Here is a 24,000-nt window from a genome sequence, read left to right as displayed (position 1 = left end):
CTGGCAAGGCATGTAGAGCGCCTGGACTCTGCAGCTGGAGCACTCCTGGTAATCCACCTCCACGAGAAGCATAAAGCTTGCTGCGCCCCGGCTGAGACGCCGGGCATCAGTGTGGACAAGGTGTTGCATTACTGCACTGCATTTGGCCTCTGGAAACATCCCATAATCCCCTGAAGAAGAGTGGCCACTCTTCTCATTGTTTTGAAATCAGCTGCAGGCAGGTGGATATCCTCTTTCAAAGCTCCGTTTCTGACAGCTGGCATGCTTATCTGCTTTGGGACAAAGCAAACCATTAGTGTGGAATGCTGCTATTGTGAGTGTGTGTGTGTGTGTGTGTGTGCGCGTGCGCAGGGGAGGGGAGTCTGCTGCTGGCTGAACTTAACAAGACAGCATACTGACACTCTCTCAGCCCCCCAAAACACACTGTCTCTCCCCCCACATACACACAACACACTCCCTGTCACACTCCACCCCCTGCCCCTCGCATTTGAAAAGCACGTTGCAGCCACTTGCACACTGGGATAGCTACCATAATGCACCGCTCTTTGTGGCGGTGCAAGAGCTGCTAATGTGGCCACGCCAGTGCGCTTGCAGCTGACAGCGTAAACACACGGCAGCGTTTTCCCTGCTGTGGTCTCCGAAGGCTGGTTTAACTCCCAGCGCTCTACATCTGCAAGTGTAGCCAAGCCCAAAGGCTCAATGTGTTTCAGTTCCTCATCTGTAAAATAGGGATTGTAGTTCTTCCCTACCTCAGGGGGGCTTTATGAGGATAGCTGCAATAAAGATTGTTAGACACTGAGGTACCACAGCAATGGGGGCTGTCTAAAAACCTTAGATAATCTGTTATTTAATTTTCTATCCCAAGATATGAGCATGTTCTCTCGCGTAAGAAAAATTAACCCCTACTGACCTCTCTTCTCCACATCTTTTGTTTTCAGTGTGATTATAGTTCAGAGCATTCCATCTCACTGTGCAGAGTTCTGAGTCTCATTCTTACCAACCTCCAGGAGTTATTTGGTGGACTCAAATTCCACCATCTATGGACCAGATCCATATCTTTCCTGAACAATGAACATCAGTGGCTTGGTCTGCTTTTAAGGGAGACGGTTAATACTCATTCCAAGAGGATGGATTCCTTCTGTTCTTCTGAGTATTAAATTTTATCCATTACATTTTTCACAAAAGACTTTTCAAAGTGAACATCTTGTCCAACTACCCAGTTCTGGTCTAGCCTCTCTTTTAGGGAAAGATTATGGAGAAGTTTGCGACCTAGATAGGCCCTGTGCCTACAGATCGTGAGGGTCAGGAATTGGCCCAGAATGAATGGTAACAAAATGTTAAGAACATGTTATATTTTTTATTCAGCTAAATGCTTGAGTAAGATTTTTTCTTAAATAAAATATTATTTCAATGTCTTACATCTGGATGATACAGTTCACTGTATTTCTGAGTTAGTTACAATGAAAATAACCACTGCATTTTATGTCATACAGATCTTACACATCTAAAAACTTTTTGCAAATTATGTCTAGTTTTTCATATGCTTTGCAACTTTAGCAATTTGCATATTTTCTGGACTGTTATTGTATTATGATAAACAGGGATTACCATATATTTTCAGATAATGTTTCCTTAACAATTCAACTTCTATTTGTAACTCTTCCATTTATTTTAATTACTAGCACAGTGTGCAACATTTATTAATCAGCAGAGTCTTTTTAAGTTAAAATACTAAATTAGCTAACCCCATTAACACAGAAATACTCCAAACAAGCTGTAATAGGAGAGGTAGTTACTGTGTAAATCGTATTATACATGCGGGTGCTCTAGGGCACAGTTAAGCATGATTACCCTCTTTTGATCCAGTATTCCTCTGCTTCTTCCAGCTAATTTCCAGTGGAAATTTACAAAGTGGTGCCTTCATTTTTCTATCTTAATTTTTCTAATGAAGTTCTGGTACTTTATAACACTGGGGATGCAGATAATAAGTCTGTGTATAATTAAGAAGTTCTAGAATTTGTCTGCAAAAGAGATCTCCGTTACTTTTGCTTCATACAAGAAGTAGGCTATTCTTTTTTCTGCTACCTTACTCCATTGCAGACCTGGATTAAACAAAAATGACCAGAGGATTCCTATATTTACTGACATCAGAATACAGAATAATTTATACAATAAATACAGCTGTGGACTGGACACACACTTAGTGTAGCATTACATACAGTGTCTTAAATAATGAATAATAATATAATTATCAAATTATGTGACATTGGATGTAACCAGCAGTGGTGCTGGAACTAGGGATGCTGGGGGTTCTGCTGCACCCCATGACTTGAAATAGTAATAACACCAAATACATGGTTTGCATCATCAGGACCCCACTACAAAAAATTTTTCAGCACAACTGGTAACCAGAGTAGATGCATCGAGGGATTATATTGTCTTTATGTTGTAAATACAGTTTGTTTTAACATGAATTCATTATGGGACAAATTATGGCTGCCCCAACCATATGCTAAGATAAGAACAGCCACAGAGCTTCTTGCCTTTCCTGAGTGAAAAGCAGAAAGGGGTAATACTACTGGTGATATACTCAGTGTCCCAAAGAGGGCACATCTGAATGGGTGGAGGAATAACTTCAGATTTGGCACCAACTTTGAAAACTGAAAATTCATGAAGTTCTTCATAAAGAATAATTAATTCATATGTGCCAGATGGTACTGAACAGTTTATGTGGAACTAATTGTTCATGGTCTTCTTTAGACTGACAGATAATTCTGTTTTATTTGAGTTGGAACAAGAAGACAAGAGATAGAATCACTAGTGCAGAGAACCTGTTTAGGTAAAATTATTGCAGTTCTGTTCATCTAGCTATAGGTAAGATTTTGGCAGCATTTCTATTATTAAACCACAAAAATATGCGTTAAAGTAATATTAAATGTTTAACTAGAAATTACAAAAGAAAGGAAGCTAAGGTAAGCATGAAAATCCTGCGTAGTTCTCTGTTTTTAATGTACCTCATTATGCCAAGGTAGTGCAACCTTGTACCTCATTATGACAAGGTGGCTTCCTGCAGTTAATGTAGAAGTGCGTCCGACCCTTCTCAGAAGTGTGGACAAAGCATGAAGAGATCTGGCATCAGAGTACAGGCCCAGATTCTGTTGCTACTAGGTTACCGGACATTTGCCTGTTTGACAGTCAGTCCACAGAGTCCACTCACCACAATAAGCCCCTTCATAGCCAGGCATGGGGTCACAGCCCCTTGCTGGACTAGTGCCTCTGTCACTAGTCACCCTGGTGGTGGTTTCTCTCTCAGGTAACTTGGCGCTCTGGCCAGGTCTCAATCCTTAGTCCACCCATTCCAGGGTCACAGTTGTCTAAATAAAAGTTCAAAACTGTCTTTAACTGAAACAAAAAACTTCCACCCTCTCTGGGGTTCTTCTTCAGCCAGTCTCCTCCCCGGTTACTCAGGATCTCTGTCAGCCTAAAGAGCTTTTCTCATTTTTTTCCTTGTTGTAGTCAAGGTATCTTCCAGGCCTTCCTGCCTGGAGAGCTTTCCTCCCTGCTTACTCAGGGCCTTGCCGGAGCCTTGCTTGATCTCTTCCCCAGCCGGACCATCTCTACATTTCTACCCGGCTCCTTTTGTAAAGGAATCACCTGCTTCCTCCCAGGAGAAGCCCATCTTGTAATCTTAGCCCCAAGAGCAAGCCACCCTTTTACAGGCAGATCCAGAGAAGGGACTGCACGACTACTACTGCTTCTGTGTAAACACAAGAGAAAGTGAGTGCTTCTGAGCTGTGCCCCTGTTGGTAGGCACCACACAGAACTGAGACTGTGCTTCTCAGCAGACAATGGCACACCTGCCAAGCCTATATTCCTCTTGCTTCTGCCAGAAAGCTTATCTCTCTCTCTCAAATTGCCATCAGAGTCAGGCCCTGATCAGCATCCTGCTATACATGTTATCCCTACCACCCCAGCTGGAAAATCTGCTGGGTCCAGAAGGCCTTTCTTCCATCTCCTGCTGCTCTACTGAAACAAAAACTCTAGATAACGGGGTGAGAGAGACAAGAAGGAATGAAGAAAAAGGCTGAGGAAGTGGAAGAAAGGAGAGAATATGTGTAGGGAGGATGGAGAAAGAGTGGAGAGATGGGAAGACTACACACAGTAGAGAGAGGAGCAGGATGAAGGGAGAAAGAAAAGGACTTGTTATGGAAGTTGGCTCAGACACCTTCAAGAAGCTATTGGTGCAGCACTGAGAGTTATCTGAGGCAGGATTGCGTGTGTCCAGTCAGGCCTGTTCCATGCTATTTCACCCTATTTTGTATTGGCTGCTGAAAAGGGTGCCTCAAAGCTAAATGTGCCTTAAAGACAGTTAATAAAAAATCCTCTCTGGGGATATCCCCTCACCTCCACATGAGAACTTGGAAGTTGAGGCACCAACAGTTAGAAGGAAGGCTCGCCACTGTCATGTTACTGCACTCCAGTACTCTGAGCTACAGTGCTGGCATTTACCTGGACATGAAGATAATCAATTTGTCGCTGCAGCACTCAGAGTCATAGATTACCAGAGCATCGTGACGAAAGGCCTGGTGGTGCTATGGAAGAAGGCCCCTACCCTACTCAACTGTCCTCTCTAGGACAAGAGCATAAAAAAACAAACCAACTGAAACCCCACCATCTGTGCCACAGCATAGATCCAACACAACACCAAGTGTGGACAGCCTTTGATGCTAATGAGACAGTCAAAGCCATCTCTGCAAGGTAGCAACCTGGTATACAGTGCATTTACAAAGTATCACTGCTAGGATTTTGCCTCTAGGAGGGCAAACCTTGATCAAAATCCCCACCCATCCTAGAGTTTTTGTTTCTTTTGGGATATCCCTTATTTGAGTTTTTGTAGCAATAATATTTCATTTTTTATTATTCCCTTATTTGGGGAGCCTTCAGTTCTCTCTCAGACAGCAACCTGGACACGATTGCCAAGAAAGGAGCTGGCTCCTGCTCCATTCTGCTACCACTGCCTTTAGCCATCAAAAACCTTCGAGGGCTTGTGGAGTTCCACCTTAGTCACACTAGGGGGCTGGGACCCAGATGTAAGAAATCTGCCAGAATGAGCTCTTCAGATCTTTGCTTGAATAGACCTATTAAATCTAAACTTGTGCAGTTAACTAACAATATTGATATCTCTGTCTGGATTTAATTTTCTCTGGATGTTTTCCTCTTCTTCTCTAACCACTCCCCTTTTCTATCAAGTTCAGAATATGCATTATTGCTAATTTTGAGAGAAGCTATGTTAAATGTATACATGAAGCTACAAATCTCTATATCAGTCTATATTGCAATATTATTGCTATTTGCTATACCTTTTTGTTCTAAGTTCTGCTATGAAGGAAGAATGTCCTTTGTATGATTTCCACTTCAGTCATTCTACTCTATTTTAGTACTAATATATAGTACTTTAAAAACACATTCTTTATTGAAATGAATATACAATGAATATCAGAGATTCTTGCTGGATTTAGGAGGACTTCAATTTTGCAAATATAGATCATTCTGATCGACATAGGTGTAAGGAGCCACCCTCATGGATCTGATTACAGAATTGGGGACATAAGGAAAACAATGAAAGCAACAGTTTATTTTATGCCGTTCTATCTATCTACAATTTTTAAAGTCTCTATTATTACTCAAAAACTAATAAATATGTTATTAATCATTTCTAAGTAGAGAGACATAATCCAGAGCGTGCAGTTAATGTCACACACAACAGTATATGATGCACTTATCTGGTTTAAGATATTCAGTAGAACACAGCACATGAAATATGCATTTATGATACTAAACCACATACATGTTCTATTGTGTATCATTTCTTACATAATCAGAATATTGTTTGATCTCTACATCAAGATACATAGAATTTGGGTTATTCTGAGAGACTGTTTGCAAAAAGAAGGGGAGGATTGAACAGTGATCTAAATTGAAATGATGATCTTTTAAAAGCTCTGTATATAGGGTTATAACTTAAGATCGTAAACCGTGCACATCATGATTTTCATTGAGTTTATCTTCCATTTTTCTCAATAAATGATATTTTACAAAAAATTTTAATCTGTTTAGTATATAGGCATTACAAACACTGTATTCATAGTGAATTATGAATGTTATGGATAAACTAAATTCCATGCATATATGGGCAAATCCCTAAACTGCTAGCCTTGTCTTCTCAGCCATCCAATCCCTTGAGAAAGCCAATTTTCTTTCATGTCTGAACAAAAGAAAAATGTACTATTAAAATGCAATTCAGAAGTGATAAAAAAACCTGTAAGTGGAGCAGCCGGCTCTCAGCACCTTCTGTGTATACTCTGGGACACTGGGGCCACATTAATTTTTTGTGCATGTGATGTCCATCCCATGTGCAAATTAGCATTACAAGTACCATAATCTGTCTTATATGAGAGCTACCTGTCCCATGAGGGTACACATACTTCTGTAGCTTTGTATTATTTAAAGCTCTGTTACCTCTGTGTTTTTGTTTTGTTAATTTTATATAACATTTGGTTGGGATACTGGATGGAATAAATTGGTTACTAGTGAGATATTCAGACTTTCTTTTTCTGAAGGGGAGAGTGGATGGAAGGTTCACTGATAAAATTTACAGTTGCTAAAATATTGATTTCCCCCAATAAATGATTTTTAAAAACCCATTTAGCAATCCATAGACAGAAGTAATAGTTTTATTGCCATGTGATGGGCTGACCAGTATGGAGAGCAGAGCTTTGTTACTTCCTAAGTGAGAGAAGCCTGGTTCCAGTCCAGAGCCTGAGCCATTTGGAGGATAGGATGACTAGGTCTCAATAAAAAGGAACAAAACACAGGGAGACAAGTCTGGAGCAGTAGGGCGGGATCCTGCTGATGAATCCACAAATGACCTTAATTTTTAGCTTTACTGTTTTCCCTTTTTTGTTTTGGACTCCAAAGCCTGAGAAGGGGCAAGAAGGCTAAGGCACCATGATACTGGACTTGTAAGGAGTGACACCCGACCATCTGAGACCCGCAGCAGGCTAAACATGCCCTTGCGAGGGCACAAAGGGGCACCACTGAGACAACCTGGTTACAAATTTGATATTGAATGCAGGCACAATCTAGCCCCTGTGACGGGGAGCAGGTCAGGACTTAAAAAACAAAACCCCAACAACCACCACCACCCCTGCCCAAACACCAGAAAAAAATTCCTCCTCCATAGTATGGATGTGGAACAACTACTGGATGGCAGAGCAGAATGCTCAAAGCCAACAGCAGCAACAGCAACTCCTCCAGCAGGTGACCACCAAGCAGCAGCAGCAGCTAATAACTGCCCAGAAGCAATAAAAGCTAATGCAAGATTGTGACCATACTGTGGCCACCCACAATGGCTGGGCCTAGTGGCACAGATCTGGCAGGAGCCCCGGTACCAGAAAACTACCAAAGATGGGACCTGAAGATGATCCAGAGACCTTTCTCAAAACACTTGAGCAGGTGGTACTCGACCAGACAATGCAAGCAGCCTAATGTGGGTTAGACTCAGTGACATCACAAGATTATGTACAAGTCAAAGCAACCATTTTGACATATTGGATATCTTGCAGGAAACGTTCCTTCATCGATTTTGGGAGAAGCGATATCCTCCAGGTGCCTGTCCCTGCATGGTGACACAGAAACTGCAACACTGGTGTTGGCAGTGACTCATATTTCAGACAGAGACAGGGATTCAAATAGCAGAAATCATTTTGCTTGAACAAATAACGCTGATATTCCCCACCAGGGGAAAAGATTGGGTTCTATGTCACTGGCCCATGACAATGGCAGACACCATCCAGCTACTGGATAACTATATGACATTTAGGACTGCTACAGTGACATTCAGAGAGGGACACTGTGGAGCCAAAGGATCAGCTCCAGTGAATGAGAAATCTGGCTGGGGAAGTCAGAGTCCTGAAGTCGCCTCCCTTCAGCCATCCCATTTGTGGTGTGGGAGGTGCTGCAGTCATCTACAGGCTTCTTCCCATTTGAACTGTTGAACGGGAGGCAACCGCAGGAGGATTCTGGACTTAATACAAGAAATGTAGGAGGAACAGGCCACTTGGGCTGACAGTGTGGTGCAATACATCCTGACCCTTCACAATAGGCTAGCAGCTATAGGCATCTTCACCAGGGAGAATCCCCTATTCCCAGAGTGCCCAAGAAACAATCTATAATAAAGGGACCCTTCTCCAAATGTTCAGACCTGGAGACCAGGTACTCTCATTGTTCCCTAGCTTGAAGTCAAAACTGTTGGCCCACTGGCAGAGCCCTTACATGATTGTCTGCCAGGCAGGGACAATGAATTATGAAATCAGGCAGCTGGACAAAAGACAAACCAAATAAACCTACCATATCAATTTCCTAAAGCCATGGAAGGCCTGAGAGGCCCTATTTATAGCTCCCTATTCTCTGGAATCAGAGTTAGGGTTGCAGACAGCCAATATCTCAAGACTCGGGATGGTCTGTACTATGGGCAACTTCATACCAGAGCAGAGGGTCCAAGCCCAACAGTTAATCACTGCCTACTCAACGGTATTTTCAGCCCAGCCTGGACAAACCCATCTCACCTGGTGTCCTGGCTCAGTTTGGATGTGGCGGGAAGTAAGGGAAAACCTGCAGCCACTTTCCCAGAAGATGAGCAAACCCATGAAGCATAAATTACAATCTATGTTGGACCCAGAGAGAAATTTAGGAATCCCTAAGGCCCTTTGTTTTCAGTTATTTATTTTATTTTATTTTCCTGGAAATATATTGGGATTTATTAAAAGTTTAAAAACAGGAGAAAATTGGTATAAATGGAAAATGAAGGGTAGTAAGCATGGGGGAGGGGTGGTGCCTGGTAATCACAGAGGCCAAGGGAGGGGCACTCACCATGTGGGAGGTGAGGAAGTCTTCCACTCCCTGTCCGGCTTACTTCCCCCGTCCCCATGCAGAGGAAGCAAACGGGCATGCTGAATGATCAGGACTACATGGGGAACAGAAAGCTGCACCTGTAAGTGCGTGTCCCCCTGCCAGACAGAGTCCCCCTGGATCCCAGCCCTTCAGCACAGCCCCATCCTCTTCCCACTGCAGGCTTTGTCCAGCAGGCTTTGTCCAGCTGCAGTGCGGGAGCAAGATGGGCAAGGAGCCAGGTCCTGGCAGCTAAGACCACTCCTGTGCTGAAGGGCTGAGGTGGTGAGGGGACTCTGTCCAGCAAGGGAGCCAGTTCTCAGAGTGCAGCCTTCCCCTCCCTATGGGCCTGTCGCTGCAGCAGTGGGCAGTCTCAGCTGTTAGGACCCAATTCCCTGCCCATCTCACTCCCGCACTACACAGAGTGAACGGAAGGGGACCTGAAGGGCAGGAGTCACTAGGGGAGTGAAATGCTGCACCCTGTGAGCACTGGCGCCATTGCCAGACAGAGCCCCCTGCTCCCACTGCTGGCCCTTCAGTATGGCTTCCTCTATGAAAAATGGCCAAAGTCCACATTAAAATTGGTTAAACCCAAATACTGGCTTTTTCAAAAACCCAGGAATTTTTCAAGGAAAAAATCAGTAAATACTAATAATGAAGGACTTTAGGAATCCTATAGCAACTGGAGAAGTCCAATTGCATTGGTCCCTAAGCCAGACGGGACCAGCTGATTTTGCTCTGACTTTAGAAGAGTCAGTGCCATATCAAAGGTTGATGCATAACCCATGCTGTGTGTTCATGAGCTGCTAGACCAGCTGGACCAAATATTATCACCCTGGATCTTACCAAAGGATACTGGCAAATTCCATTCATGCCAAACTCTTGAGAAAAAATGGGCTGTGCCATCCTTTTGGCTTTATCAGTTCTGGACTATGCCATTTGGCTTACAAAAGGCTCCAGCAACTTTTCAATGGTTAATAGATCAAGTTCTTCAGCCCCACAGTAGTTGTGCCACCGCCTACCTCAATGATGTTGTGATCAGTAGCTGGCACTGGGAGGATCACCTGACACAGATAGCTGCTGTATTCCAGTGCCAGACTAATGGCAAACCCTGCCAAATGTGGCATATGCAAAGATGAGACAACCTACCTGAAGGGTCAGGTACAACCTCTGGTGGACAAGGTCTAGGCCTTAAGGACCTGCCCTACTATAACTTCAAAGAAGCAGGTGCACAGGTTTCTGGGAATGGCAGGATACTACTGCTGATTTGTACTGGGATTCTTATCCATTGTGGCCTCCCTCACCAATCTACTCAAAGACAGTAGCTCAAAAAAGATGTATTGGCTTTCTCACAGGATGGAAGGCTGTAAGAAATCCTTTCAGATCCTAAATGCTCACCTCTGCAGAGAGCTCACCTCATACAGCCCAGATTTCAACAAGGAATTTCTTCTACAGATTGATTCCTCCAAAGTCAGGTTGGGAGCAGTCTTGTCCCAGGCAATCAACAGCAGGACATAGAATCATAGAACTGGAAGGGACCTCGAGAGGTCATCTGGTCCAGTCCCCTGCACTCGTGGCAGGACTCATTATCTAGACCATTCCGAACAGGTGTTTGTCTAACCTGCTGTTAAAAATCTCCAATGATGGAGATTCCACAACCTCCCTAGGCAATTTATTCCAGTGCTTAACCACCCTGACAGTTAGGAATTTTTTCCTAATGTCCAACCTAAAGATCCCTTGCTGAAATTTTAAGCCCATTGCTTCTTGTCCTATCCTCAGAGGTTAAGAAAAAACAATTTTTCTTCCTCCTCCTTGTAACAACCTTTTACATACTAGAAAACTGTTATCATGTCCCCTCTCAGTCTTCTCTTTTCCAGACTAAACAAACCCAGTTTTATCAATCTTCCCTCATAGGTCATGTTTTCTAGACCTTTAATAATTTTTGTTGCTCTTCTCTGGACTTTCCAATTTGTCCACATCCTTCCTGAAAGGTGATGCCCAGAACTGGACAAAATACTCCAGTTGAGGCCTAATTAGAGTGGAGTAGAGTGGAAGAATTACTTCTCGTGTCTTGCTTACAACACTCCTTGCTAATACATATCCTGTCCTCTACATAAGCCAAAAATTGTTCCCAAGAGAAAAAGCCTACTCACCATGATAGAAAAGAAAAAGAGGGCTTAGTTGTGAAATGGGCCATGAAGGCACTCACATATTACCTCCTAGCAATAAGTTCATCCTGTACACAGACCATGAAAGACACCAGCCCCTGACTCATGAGATGGTACTCATGAGATGGCACCCATTTCAGATCCAGCAGAGGGCTAGGACTGCTGATTGAAATGCAGACTTTTTGTTTCAGGATGGAAGGGAGCTGGTATGGGAGAGGAGCTGGCAGTGGAGGGAACAGTGTGTGAGGGGCAGACCGGCCCCTCCCTGGCAAGGAGAAGTCTAAGGAGAGCCTGTGGATCCAGCTGACCCCTCACTACACCTTTAGCCAATGTCAGAAGTGAAGGGGGAGTGAAAAGAAGACCTAGTCCAGTTCAGGGCTGACCAGTAAGGAGAGCAGGGCTCTGCTACTTCCTTGATGAGGGAAGCCTGGTTCCAGCCCAGAGCCTGAGGAAGCTTATTTTATGGATGAATCATTTAGTGGATGGAATGAATAGGCCCAGGAAGGCTGATAAAAAGGAGCTAGCTGCACAGAGACAAGCTCGGAGCAGTACGGTGGGGTCCTGCTGACAAATCCACGGACAACCCTGATTTATAAGTTCACTGTTTTCCTTTTTTTTGTTTTGGACTTTAATACCCTGGAAGGGGTAGGACTCAGGTGTACAATAGCCAGAAGATTAAGGCACCTCAGCACTGGATCTGTGAAGGGTAACACCCAACTGTTGGGGAACCACAGTGGGGTGAGTCATACCCTGCTGGGCCACAAGGAGGTGCTGCTGAGACAAGTTGGTCACATCCCACCTTTATCAAAATCCTTGTTTAACAACCCAAATCTCATGGGGAGTGTGGCCTTCAAATAAGCTCCCACCTTTCTTTTAAAATTTTTAAAATTAGCTATGCAATCCTCATGACAGCTCAGGCAAAATAATGTTCTAAACATCTGAAACACATACTTTTAATTCTAGCAATCTAATCACTTAACTACCATAACATAGAATAAAGAATATCTGCTACTTTTCAGAACACCAGCAATAGCATATCTCATAGGATTTTAATCTATTTTAAAATGTGATAAATCTGTACCACATCATCTGCTCCTATGATGAAATGTATGGCAGGGGGCTTAGGAATAGGAAATCTTTGTGAGGTGCCCCTTACCACATGCCTCTCCGCAACAGATGGGACCTGTCTAGAAAACCTGCAAACACCCGTGGGAGGTTAGGGCCATCTATATTAAAGCCCTCTCCCTCCATGTCAGACTTGTGCCCCTTGTAGCCCCAGGCACTGGCAGCATGGCTCCCCTATCAGGGAGTTCCCCTCAATATTATTAATGGTGGCAGAATTATGCCCTTAACTATTACTGTTCAATACAATTAAGCAATCTTGTGATTAAGGTACACCATTGGTGATTTTATCAAAAGCAACAGTCATTTTTTTAAATCTGTGGTCTACAAATACATTGTAATTAATGTGACTATTAGTGTAGCATGTTACTACTCAGAGTGAGTAAGAGTAGCTGAATTGGGCCCTCAGGTTTGGGATGTAATTTCTAAAATAAGTTACAGTTTAAATACAGTGGTTGGTAAATAGCCAAGCAATCACCTGGGTATGCAAATGAACCAAAGTTACATCTTCACATAAAAGTTTCCATTCCATCATATCATAACTGTATGATTCTCTAATGTGGCACCACTTCTTTAAAAAAGTGAAGAGCCTGGGAGAGAAAATGCATTAGCTCTATGGCAACACTGAGAGGAGGACATAAACAAGTTAATGGAAAGTTTGTTGGGTATATGTTCTGCTCATATCTCACAGCATTTATACCTCTGATTTAAAATACTACCTACTGCAACCATAGTAGAGTAGTAATAAATATACAAATGTTTTTATCTTTCAGATTTTTGCCATTTTCTTCATGTCATAAAAAACAGGAGTATGACCCATTAATTCATACATCAAGTAAATATGGCCAAATGACTTATGGAATCAAACATTTCCGAGAAGAACACCATGAGAAATGGGTAGCAAACAAGGTGAGTCACTGTAATATGAAGCAAAGTGATAATTTTCTCGATTGTTATTTTATTAAAATCAGACAGCATTGGGCCTGGTCCAAAGTTCATTGAATTCAATGGGAACATTTCCAATAACTCTGATGGGCACGGATTCAGGACTTCAAGTAGTATAATGGATTGTAATCTTTAAAGGTCGGATTCTACAACATTCTGAGCTTCTTCAACTCTCTTTGAAGTCAACTGAAGTTAAGGGCACTCAGCACCTCCCAGCTGGTGCTTCGCACTTTATGGAATAAGGACCTAAAGTTATTGGGGGGAATATGCTTCTGATAAATGCCACATTACTTGCAGTACGTGCAAAAGATATCCTGTTTTATGTACTGCTTTTTCTGATCTGATAGAAGAATAAATATGAAACACATAAGTGAATACTACTGAAAATCTCAACAAAAAATGGAAATATTAACAAATGCTTTTCTTCTTCCATTTTCTGCTCAATTTTAAGAATGAGTGAAGAGCTATAGTTTCCATAAGATATTTTCATCATTCTCTAATTTGTCAAAAACCATCTCAGGTCTTTCTAATTCCTAACATGATAGGATGTGATGTTTCTCAAAACTTTTAACAGTGTATATATAAGTTCAACGGAAGGAATTCAATTCAGGCTAGGATGTCAAAAGTTTAAAAGCTTCAGTTATGTAGAGCATCAGTCACAAAGCATGAAATGGAAAAAAGACAATTGAACAATTGCTTCTTGGCTGTTTTGTAAGTTCTTGTAAGTTTTGGGAAGCAAAGGATTCTGAATTTATGTAACCTCCCAGTGGACTTAGATTAAAGTGGATGAAAGAAAACAAAGTTATCACACACCAATTCCTGCTAAACCAGGGGCTGATTCTGTCAACAGGACTTTTTTGTACCCTGGGTGACGATTATCGGTCTTCTGGACATTTAAACAGTTTAGAGGGTCAGTGAGGATGCAATTAAAATGAATTAGAAATTTTTTTTTAATGTTCTAACAGTACTGGATGTTCATATCAGCTCTTTAAATAGTGTCAGTAGTAACTGTGTTAAGACATGTTTAATCACAGTTTTCAAGCATGTTTTCCCTGTAAGTGTACACCCAAGCCTACAAAATCTGTCTCCTATGTAAATATGTTGCTAAGTGAAAAGAAGCCAGAATTTTTTTATTGCTTTTCTCCTCTACTCCAGCAAAGCTTCTCTAAAGAAAGAAAGAATCACATTCCTCTTTTGTCTACAGCTACAGTGATAATACTGTAGCTAGCTAGCCTTCAGTCTGTTAAGGATATGCTTGCTCTCTCTCCCCTGCCATCTCTCCAGTTTTAAAACAGTTATCTGTACAAACATTTCAACTTGGTATTGAACATAAGAGTGAGAGTAAAAAGGAAAAACAAATTCTTGATTTTTTAAATAAGGTTTCTCGCGTCGATATTAGTTTTTGTGTTTTCCACCAGATGTCTAATTTGGAAATTAAGATCATTAATAAGCAAAAAGCAGTTCTTTTCCCAACTTTTACAGTCAGCAGAGTAAGACTTTGGTATTTTAACATAATAATTTTTATTAAACTGCATTGCAGTTAAATGCACATAGGCCAATTATTGAACCTTCTTTTACAAACAAACAAAAGGGGCGGGGCTGGATTGAGTTGAAACAAAATGAGTTACAAGTAGCATTGTTTGAAGCCAGCAGACATAGTGTAAGTAGGTTATAGAAAAGCTTCTCCAAACATTTTTTGCTGATATTCCTCAAGTCAGACCAGCAACAATTCTGTTTTTCCAATCCTGGGCATTTCTTGATAATATACATCATATAAGCTAGAAACTTAGCTGAGACCACCAAACTCATTTTTACTTGTGATCTTAGACAGTTTTCAACCTAAATCTCTAGAGGTGAACAGCTATATCCATTAACCCAATATGACATCTAGCCTTCCAACTACCAATTCTAAATCAATATGAAGCTTCAATTAGGAGGCACTTACAAACACAGAGAGCTAATAGGAAAGAAGAGCAGTTTCTTGACCTACCTGCTGCTTTTACTGGTCATTATCATCAGGAAAGAGTCTAAAAATCTCCATTTCTCACCACTTTTTTAGGGAAAGAGGCCCTATCAAAAAAGACCTAAGATCAGATTTTCATAATCACTCCCTTTAAAAGAGGAACTCTTTCTTTTTAAGCACCACTTTAAGTGATCTACAAATTTATTTCTTGGATATATGATTATGTTGTGCATAACCATACTGTACACAAGATAAGCATATATGCAGGAAATGCTGTGGAAGACACTTAACAAAATGGCAAACACCTTAATGCTGTCGAAAGCCTAAGGATCTTTCATCTCAGAATCTGTTACTCCCGTTTAGCACTTAACTGATTTTCCTACTTGGAATGTTTCAAACTTTGTATATAAACACAATTTATATGACAATCTGAGTGGATGATAGCCCTGCTACGATATGCATTCAGCCTATCACTGCAGTAGTGCATTGGGAAAGGAAAAATACTATTTTTCTTGAAATGTGATCGCCAACGACAGGGCAAGCCTACAAATTGTTGCACCAAGTCCTCCCAAGAAATCACCTTGATGGTGAATGGCCTCTTCAAGTGTTAATGGAAAATATGTTGAGCCTGTTCCAAATTATCTGTTAAAAAGCTAGCTTCCTTGTGTTTTATGGGTACATCATATTTAATTATAAATTGCTCAGACTTATACACAGGTTTGTGTATACTGTTAATTTTAAAAAAATCACAAAAAGATTTGAATCTGACTATATAACTACTTGTTTATTCTTTCCTCAATAGGATATCAATTAGGTGAATATTGGTTTACTATATTTCCTCTTGAATAAACAAGATGGGGTATAGCACATCCTTTCTCAGAACATCATAGCTGCTGTTCGTGAATGCGAGAACGTAAACGTTTTATTTCTACTTAGTAATGATCTCCAAACTGTTATCATATTCTATGACCATTTCAAAGACATCACCAAGTTAAGGGAAAAAATAGTGTTGTATTTACATTTTTCACTGAAAGCATGCAAATAGGTAAAGAGAAATATTGCAACTGTTATGATAACTACTGTACTTGATTTTGGTTTCCACATTTGTAAAAACTGATAAATAATTTATGACTTCTTTTTTAACAACACACTTCTAAAGCCTTATAATTTTTTGTTTTCATTTATTTTTTATTTTTATTCATTTATTTATTTGCAAATGCTTTGGAATACCTTAGACCATATTTATATTAAGTGTGCAGTTTTAGTATTAAGAACCTACCAATCACCATGAGTTTAATCTATAATGATAGGTCTCATGTAGTTGGACAGTCTGGGAATCAAATATACTAACTATAATTTTTTGGTTGTCAAAACACTCACATGTTCATATTTACTGAAGCAGAAATGCTATCCTACAGCTTTTAATCCAAATTGGAATTAGTTTGCATATGCATTTTAGATAACTGACTTTAATGGCATCATTTAATGTTTTCCTTGTTCGGGAAATTCAGGAAGTGACATTTTAAGATTTCCTTGTTGATAGAATCTTTCCTCATATGCCTTATTATAGGTGAATTACAACATGGCTGCAGCACTGTTTCATTATTTGCACATGCATTTTGGCCCTAAATACAATTTTATTATCTACAAAGCATAAAATATCCAAGTGCTCCAAAGAATTAATTTAGAGAACCTAAGCATATTGCACAGAACATAAAGTTGACCTTTACCGTCTACAGCTTTTGGAATAGAGTGGGATGTGGAACACATCATAGACTTAATGTGGCACAACGCTGTCTGCAGAAACTTGGGTGGGACTGTGACTGCCTGCCCATTGCACCCGATGATTGAATCTGCTGTCACCAGCATCCTGATAATAATGAACATTCGGCTTAACGACCGTGATTATGATTATCATAATTGATGTGCAAGTGCAGTGTGTGGGGATCATTACAGCTGAACTGTACAGCAGAGAAACATGCCTTAGTTATAGATAATTTTACTTTTATGCATTGATTGGGATAAAATATGCCTTTCAAGTTCAACAGGACAGCTTAATATAATTTTAGGAAGGTTTCTACATATATGAATTGATGATTATGAGCTTGCTGCAAAACAGCCACTCTAGCTGTTTGTTTTGAATGGTTTCATTCCATTAATAACAGCAAATAATTAAATAATTAAATATTTTCAAGGGGAAATATCTTATGAGTACAGCCTGCATTAATCAAATATCAAATTAAAAGTGTTTCTGATTGCTATGGCATTGCCTATGCTAGGAAAAAACAGGATATGTAATTCACCCCCAGTACAGCTCCACTGACAGTTGCAGCACTGGAAGCTGTATTGTAGATAGGACACAGGCATTTTTATCACTGTGTTGTGTAACCTGCAGAGCATGTGGTAAATATTCCTGTGCATTGTATACACTACAGTTTCCATCATTTTTGCCATCAGTGTAGAGTTACAGATCCAAATTTTGCCAGGGTAGATACAGTCATTAACAATTCATCAGAGACAGGATTTTTTTTTTTAAATTTCCATGATAATGATTGCCTTCACCTGAGCTTGTAAAGAAATGCACAAGTATGTGAACAAAAGCCTACACTAACTATATATACACCCCACGTGTATACATACATTATATATATATACGCATACCCAAATAAAAGTGTATTTGTACTGCAGATGTGAGTTTGTATAATGTGTATACATGTGTATGTATCATAGTGTATGTAATAACACTTGTTTACACGAGGACTACATTTCGTTTTTAAAAGCAAATTCTTTGCCCAAATATCCTGGCCTTGTTACTAGGCACAGCACCACGCTGTAGAACACATTCTTGAGCATGGATTGGATTGCCACAGAAAAGCTTGCACGAGGGGACTCAGGAAGAAAATCACTCTGAGCATCCCGTTGCGGAGTTCCTCATGCATTGATCCAGTGAGCTGGGATTTGTTCTCTTTAACAACAAACGTCTGGGCATCAAACCCTATGGATTCACAAAACACCAGGACCATTTGCATGAAGGCTCTGTGCCTCTGCAACTGCTCTGGCTCCAACAGGCTACCACAGTGGCTAACTGGAGATTCATTACTAGAACTGGCCCAGAGGTCCCAATAGAAAATACAATACAGCCTGGAAATCTCTGTGGGGTAGGAAGTGTGCAAGCCTCTGACCTACCCACATCTACCTCCTCCTTCCCCATGTATACCTAGCACCTGCAGAGCACTGTCCGTGGAGCATTGCTGGGGTGGGGGGGAATAGTGTCCTTTCGAGGAAAATTGTTTGTTTTTAAAAGTCAGTTTTATCAGGCCTGGGACCAAAACTACAAATGTATTAATCATAATTGTATGGTTATTGCATGGTGTCACTAACAGGACAGAGTTAAAATTGTTTGGGTGCCATAACTGTGCATTTCCAAATCTTATGATTTGTGAATTTCTTCAAAATGTAACCTTAATTCCACATATTCTGGATTTGTAATGCCTGTATTTTGGGATAATTACAAAATACATTTAATATTTTTTACCAATAACCTTACCCTCAACCTTAACTCCCTTTTAACACTTTTTCTGGGAATCTCCTAGTTGTTTTTTGTTTGTTTGAGTTATAAAAAAAAATCATACAAAGATTACCCAATAAATAGAAAGTGAATGGCACCATGTGACATCTCTAATAAGTTAAAGATTTGTGGAATGATTACATCATTTTAATTTTTAAAAAAACTTTTAAGGCCAGATTTACTGGTATGCTCTGGTTGTTGCACAGCACTATGAATTACAAACACACAAGAAGGGACATTTGTAACGTTTTTGTGGGCCAGATTCTTGGTGCCCAGCTCAGCTGCTTTGTATTTCGCAACCAGTGTATGGCAGCTGAAAAGCTGGCCTAATAGGGCAGTTGGAAATTACCATAGTGTAGGGCAATTACCAGGTGGTATAGTCAGCATAGCTGCCTCCACTGCTACAGAGAGGACATGTCAGAGTTGGAAAGGGTTGTTGCCAAATCATGCTGCTCTTCCAAGGCTAGAAGGGACCCTTGTGATCTTCTAATCTGACCTCCTCTATAACGCAGGCCATAGAACTTCCCCATAATAATTCCTAGAGCACGTCTTTTAGAAAAACATCCACTCTTGATTACGGTCTATCAATTCCTATATGGGGAACAAATATTTAATCAAGCAAAGAAAGGTATAACACAATCCAATGGCTGGAAGTGGAAGCTAGATAAATTCAGACTGAAAATAAGACATGCATTTTTAACAGTGAGAGTAATTAACCATTGGAACAACTTACCAAGTGTTGTTGTGGATTCTCCACCACAGACCATTTTAAAATCAAGTCACCCGTTAACCTTCTCATTATTAAGCTAAATAGATGGAGCTCCTTCAGTCTATAAGACATGTTTTCTAATCCTTTAATCATTCTTGTGACTCTTCTCTGAATTCTCTTCATTTTTTCAACATCCTTCTTGAATTGTGGACACTAGAAATCTACACAGTATTCCAGCAGTGGTTGCACCAGTGCCAAATGCAGAGATAAAATAATCTCTACTTCTATTTGAGATTCTCCTGTTTATGCATCAAAGGATCAAATTAAACCTTTTGGCCACAATATCACACTGGGAGCTCATGTTCAGCTGATTACCCACTGCGACCCCCAAATCTTTTTCAGAGTCACTTCTTCCCAGGATAGAGTCCCCCATCCTATAAGTATGGCCGACATTCTTTGTTCCTAGATGTACACATTTACATGTAGCCATATTAAAACACTTATTTTCTTGCATTCAAACAAGTGATCTAAATAGCTCTGAATCAGTGTTCTCTCCTCTTCATTATTTACCACTTGGATTTGTTAAGGAAAAGTTAGCACATGTGACTGCATTTTGGTTTGGGGCTCACCATTGTCCAAAAACAAGCACATCATACACCAGGAGGCGTGTTCCTTAGCTCCTGCATTCCTGTGAAAATCCTCCTCCTTGTCTCCAGCCTGCCTTGACTCCCAGTATCTGTTCTTTGTCAGTCCCTAAACTCCCTATCTCCTGGCCTTTGATGTGAGGCCTCCCATCCTGATAATAAAAGTTACTGATGCATGGCTTTAGGACCATGCTGTGTAATTAACATACTAGTTTAGCACGAGGAATGCACCAAGCAGGGATAGGTGGTAGATAAGAAAAGGGTTTGTTTATTGGCTAAGGTTTCCGATGCACGAGGGCAACATGCTTTGCTAAAAACTATATAACCTTTGTATAATCTGTATTCAGGGTCCCATCCTGGCTAGCAGCGGGGCACCACGCTCGAGCGTAATAAACTTAGTGTCTTTTGGGAACTCTGTAGTTGTGGATTTTGTTTATGTGCCTCCGCCTAGATTCGAACTGTGCGTGACCTATCCGGTATAATTCGCAGCATTTGTGTGCGTGTCCTACCAGGTGTAATTCGTAGCATTTGTGTGCGTGTCCTACCAGGTGTAATTCGTAGCATTTGTGTGCGTGTCCTACCAGGTGTAATTTGTAGCATTTGTGTTTATGTCCTATTAGGTATAAGTCGCAGCAGTTGTGTGCGTGTCCTCTCAGGTATAATTCGTAACAGATTATAAGGTGGATAGAAAGCTGGCTAGATCATCAGGCTCAGTGGGTAGTGATCAATGGCTCCATGTCTAGTTGGCAGCCGGTATCAAGCGGAGTGCCCCAAGGGTTGGTCCTGGGGCCGGTTTTGTTCAATATCTTCATAAATGATCTGAAGGATGGCGTGGATTGCACCCTCAGCAAGTTTGCAGATGACACTAAACTGGGAGGAGAGGTAGATATGCTGGAGGGTAGGGATAGGATACAGACAGACCTAGACAAATTAGAGGATTGGGCCAAAAGAAATCTGATGAGGTTCAACAAGGACAAGTGCAGAGTCCTGCACTTAGGACGGAAGAATCCCATGCACCGCTACAGACTAGGGACCAAATGGCTCGACAGCAGTTCTGCAGAAAAAGAACTAGGGATTTCAGTGGATGAGAAGCTGGATATGAGTCAACAGTGTGCCCTTGTTGCCAACAAGGCCATTGGCATTTTTGGGACATTGCCAGCAGATCGAGGGACGTGATTGTTCCCCTGTATTCGACATTGGTGAGGCCTCATCTGGAGTACTGTGTGCAGTTTTGGCCCCACACTACAAGAAGGATGTGAAAAAATTGGAAAGCGTCCACCGGAGGGCAACAAAAATGATTAGGGGACTGGAACACATGACTTATGAGGAGAGGCTGAGGGAACTGGGATTGTTTAGTCTGCGGAAGAGAAGAATGAGGGGGGATTTGATAGCTGCTTTCAACTACCTGAAAGGGGGTTTCAAAGAGGATGGATCTAGACTGTTCTCAGTGGTAGCAGATGACAGAACAAGGAGTAATGGTCTCAAGTTGCAGTTGGGGAGGTTTAGGTTGGATATTAGGAAAAACTTTTTCACTAGGAGGGTGGTGAAGCACTGGAATATGTTACCTAGGGAGGTGGTGGAATGTCCTTCCTTTGAGGTTTTTAAGGTCAGCCTTGACAAAGCCCTGGCTGGGATGATTTAGTTTGGGATTGGTCCTGCTTTGAGCAGGGGATTGGACTAGATGACCTCCTGAGGTCCCTTCCAACCCTGATATTCTATGATTCACTCTCTCAATTTCCATGTTATCTGCAATATTAAATGTTAAAAATATTAAAAAATGTTAAATGATGTAGAGCCAAGAACAGATCCCTGTGGGACCATTATTACTTGTGTAATTTAGAGCATCCCTTCAGCTGCTCCAAGTTATGCCTTGGACTTAATTAGTCCTTAGCTGGCCCTAAGATCTTACAGCCACCTTTCTTCCTCTTGCCCTGACCACAGCTCAGTCAAAACCAATGATCTGGCCCTGATTGTAAAGTCTGTGATATTTATGAAAAGCCATCTTTCACAGTCACTGTAGACCACATTTTTGTCTGCTGTGCGTTATCCTTCAAAATAAGCATTGTGAGTCAGACCCTTTGATGCACCCTAGTTTAAGAGTCACTTTTAAGATTCCCCGTGCCTAAGCAGCTCCTGTAATACCCACACCTCTAGCCATTAGCACAGGAGGAGCACCAACTATCTATGCACCAGCAATCCCCAGCCCTTGGGACCCTGGACAGCTAGGATAAAATAAAGCAGCCCTGAGGATGCTTTGATTTATACCAGGGACCAGCCTAGTAGGCAAATAGTCCCAGGATAAGGGAAACATAAAACTGCCTTAAAGCTACTTTTGCATGCCTCTCCTGACCTGTGCCATATGCATCTCAGCCACAGCCTTAGACCTGGACCTAAGGTTTAAAGCCTCCACCAATGGTTTAAGTATCTTAAAGTGCAATGTAAACTCTTGTCAATCTGATTGGGTTAACAGACAAAGCAGTCTGTCAATTTGATTTACATATTACTTAGTACACAACTTTCCATTATAGTATTTCCTTTTAGTAAATACTGTAATATACTTTTGTGTACCATATATTTAAAAGGCAGAAAAATGTCACAGCAATCCTCATGAAATACCATGAAAGATACGCTGAATGTTAGCAATAGGTAACAATGGTAATTTACTATCTCTCATTACCATATGTTGCATCATTCAGTCAGAGGAGAAAACAATTGGTTTACATACTTGACAGTTTGCATAAACAGAGATTTCCCAGATTTCTGGTTGGAAGACTACATCATGTTTACTGAAATATGCTTTCTCTTGAAGACCACTTTGTCACTGATTTCATTAAGTCAAATGGTACTAGAGTTCCCATGGGAAAATGTTCTTGAGTTATAGATTATTCTTTCTGAGAAGATCCTAGAGGTCATCCTACTGGGGCTGCCTTTGAAAATGCTGCTCTTAAGAAATTCTGTAATGTAAACGATGGACTGATAACCAGATTATTAACCATAGGCAGGCAGTCAAGTTATTTTCGTAGGTGCATAAGGAAGGTTAAAATTGTGAGGCAAATTAAAATCCACAAAACGTATCTCAGGATATTATTTAACCAAGTGTAAAAAAGACAGTGTGAACAACTGAAAGGTTAAAAAGAAAGCCTGGAACAATTTTTTGTTGAAGGTTACTGGTGACTCTAAGAAAATAATAAGTTTGAAAGAATAATACAAAATAGTAACTGGGAAGATTCGAGTCATTTAGTAAAGTTATTTGCATGAGAAAAGATACTGTCACCACTTTTCTAATCAAATCCACTCTAGTGGTTATTTGCAAAGGGTTTGTCAGCAACTAGTAGAACATTTTATAAAACCTGATTTTCAGTTCTGTAATTTCTCAGCGGGAAAATGCAGTCCCTTGATGATGATCCAGGGCTTTGAAGAATAAATTGATTCTAAAGAGAAAATTAGATGGTACTTATTATACTGTCTAACTAGCAATCCAGTGTCATTTGTCTGTTGGATGATAAATGTCTTGCTTTGCCTACCTTCTTCATTTAATAATGCAACTTGCATGTTAGTGGCATAGAAAGAAAATCATGTATTTTTATAAGGGCAAACTTTGTCCATCATTTCTTATAGTACAGATTGAGGGATGTTTTAACTTCCCAAATAATTCTTCTTGTGCAAATTACTTAGATGTTATAAAGCTTTTGTTTAAACAGAATTACTTTGGAAATAGAGTATACCCTGTAATCCCTCCAGCACTCCAGAAAAGTAAATGCTTCCAGGTTTTTAATGTAAGGTTATCAACTGAATTGGGAGTTGTACTGGTTGATGAAGTTCCACCTTAAAAGAAGATTAAATAAACCATAAACAACAAGCAAATAAATAAATACAATTAGAACTGGGCATTCACTATCTTAATGATTCTCAATTAGTTGGAACAACAGTTC

The 24,000-nt window shown here is 40.7% G+C and overlaps 1 protein-coding gene across 4 annotated transcripts in view; it reads left to right on the top strand.

Moving 5' to 3' along the window:
- SPATA17 (spermatogenesis associated 17) overlaps positions 1-24,000 on the top strand; it is a 152,884-nt gene that overhangs the window by 99,687 nt on the left and 29,197 nt on the right. For all 4 annotated transcript variants that reach the window (XM_037895718.2, XM_043543646.1, XM_007064745.4 and 1 more), the window contains one exon: positions 13,013-13,148. In XM_037895718.2, the coding sequence (XP_037751646.1) occupies positions 13,013-13,148 (136 nt within the window). The remainder of the gene's footprint in view (positions 1-13,012; positions 13,149-24,000) is intronic.

The sequence above is a fragment of the Chelonia mydas genome, chromosome 3 (assembly GCF_015237465.2).
Source record: "Chelonia mydas isolate rCheMyd1 chromosome 3, rCheMyd1.pri.v2, whole genome shotgun sequence".
NCBI lineage: Eukaryota > Metazoa > Chordata > Testudines > Cheloniidae > Chelonia > Chelonia mydas.
The sequence above is the reverse complement of the archived record's forward strand: the minus strand, read 5'-3'. Positions and strand labels throughout refer to the sequence as shown.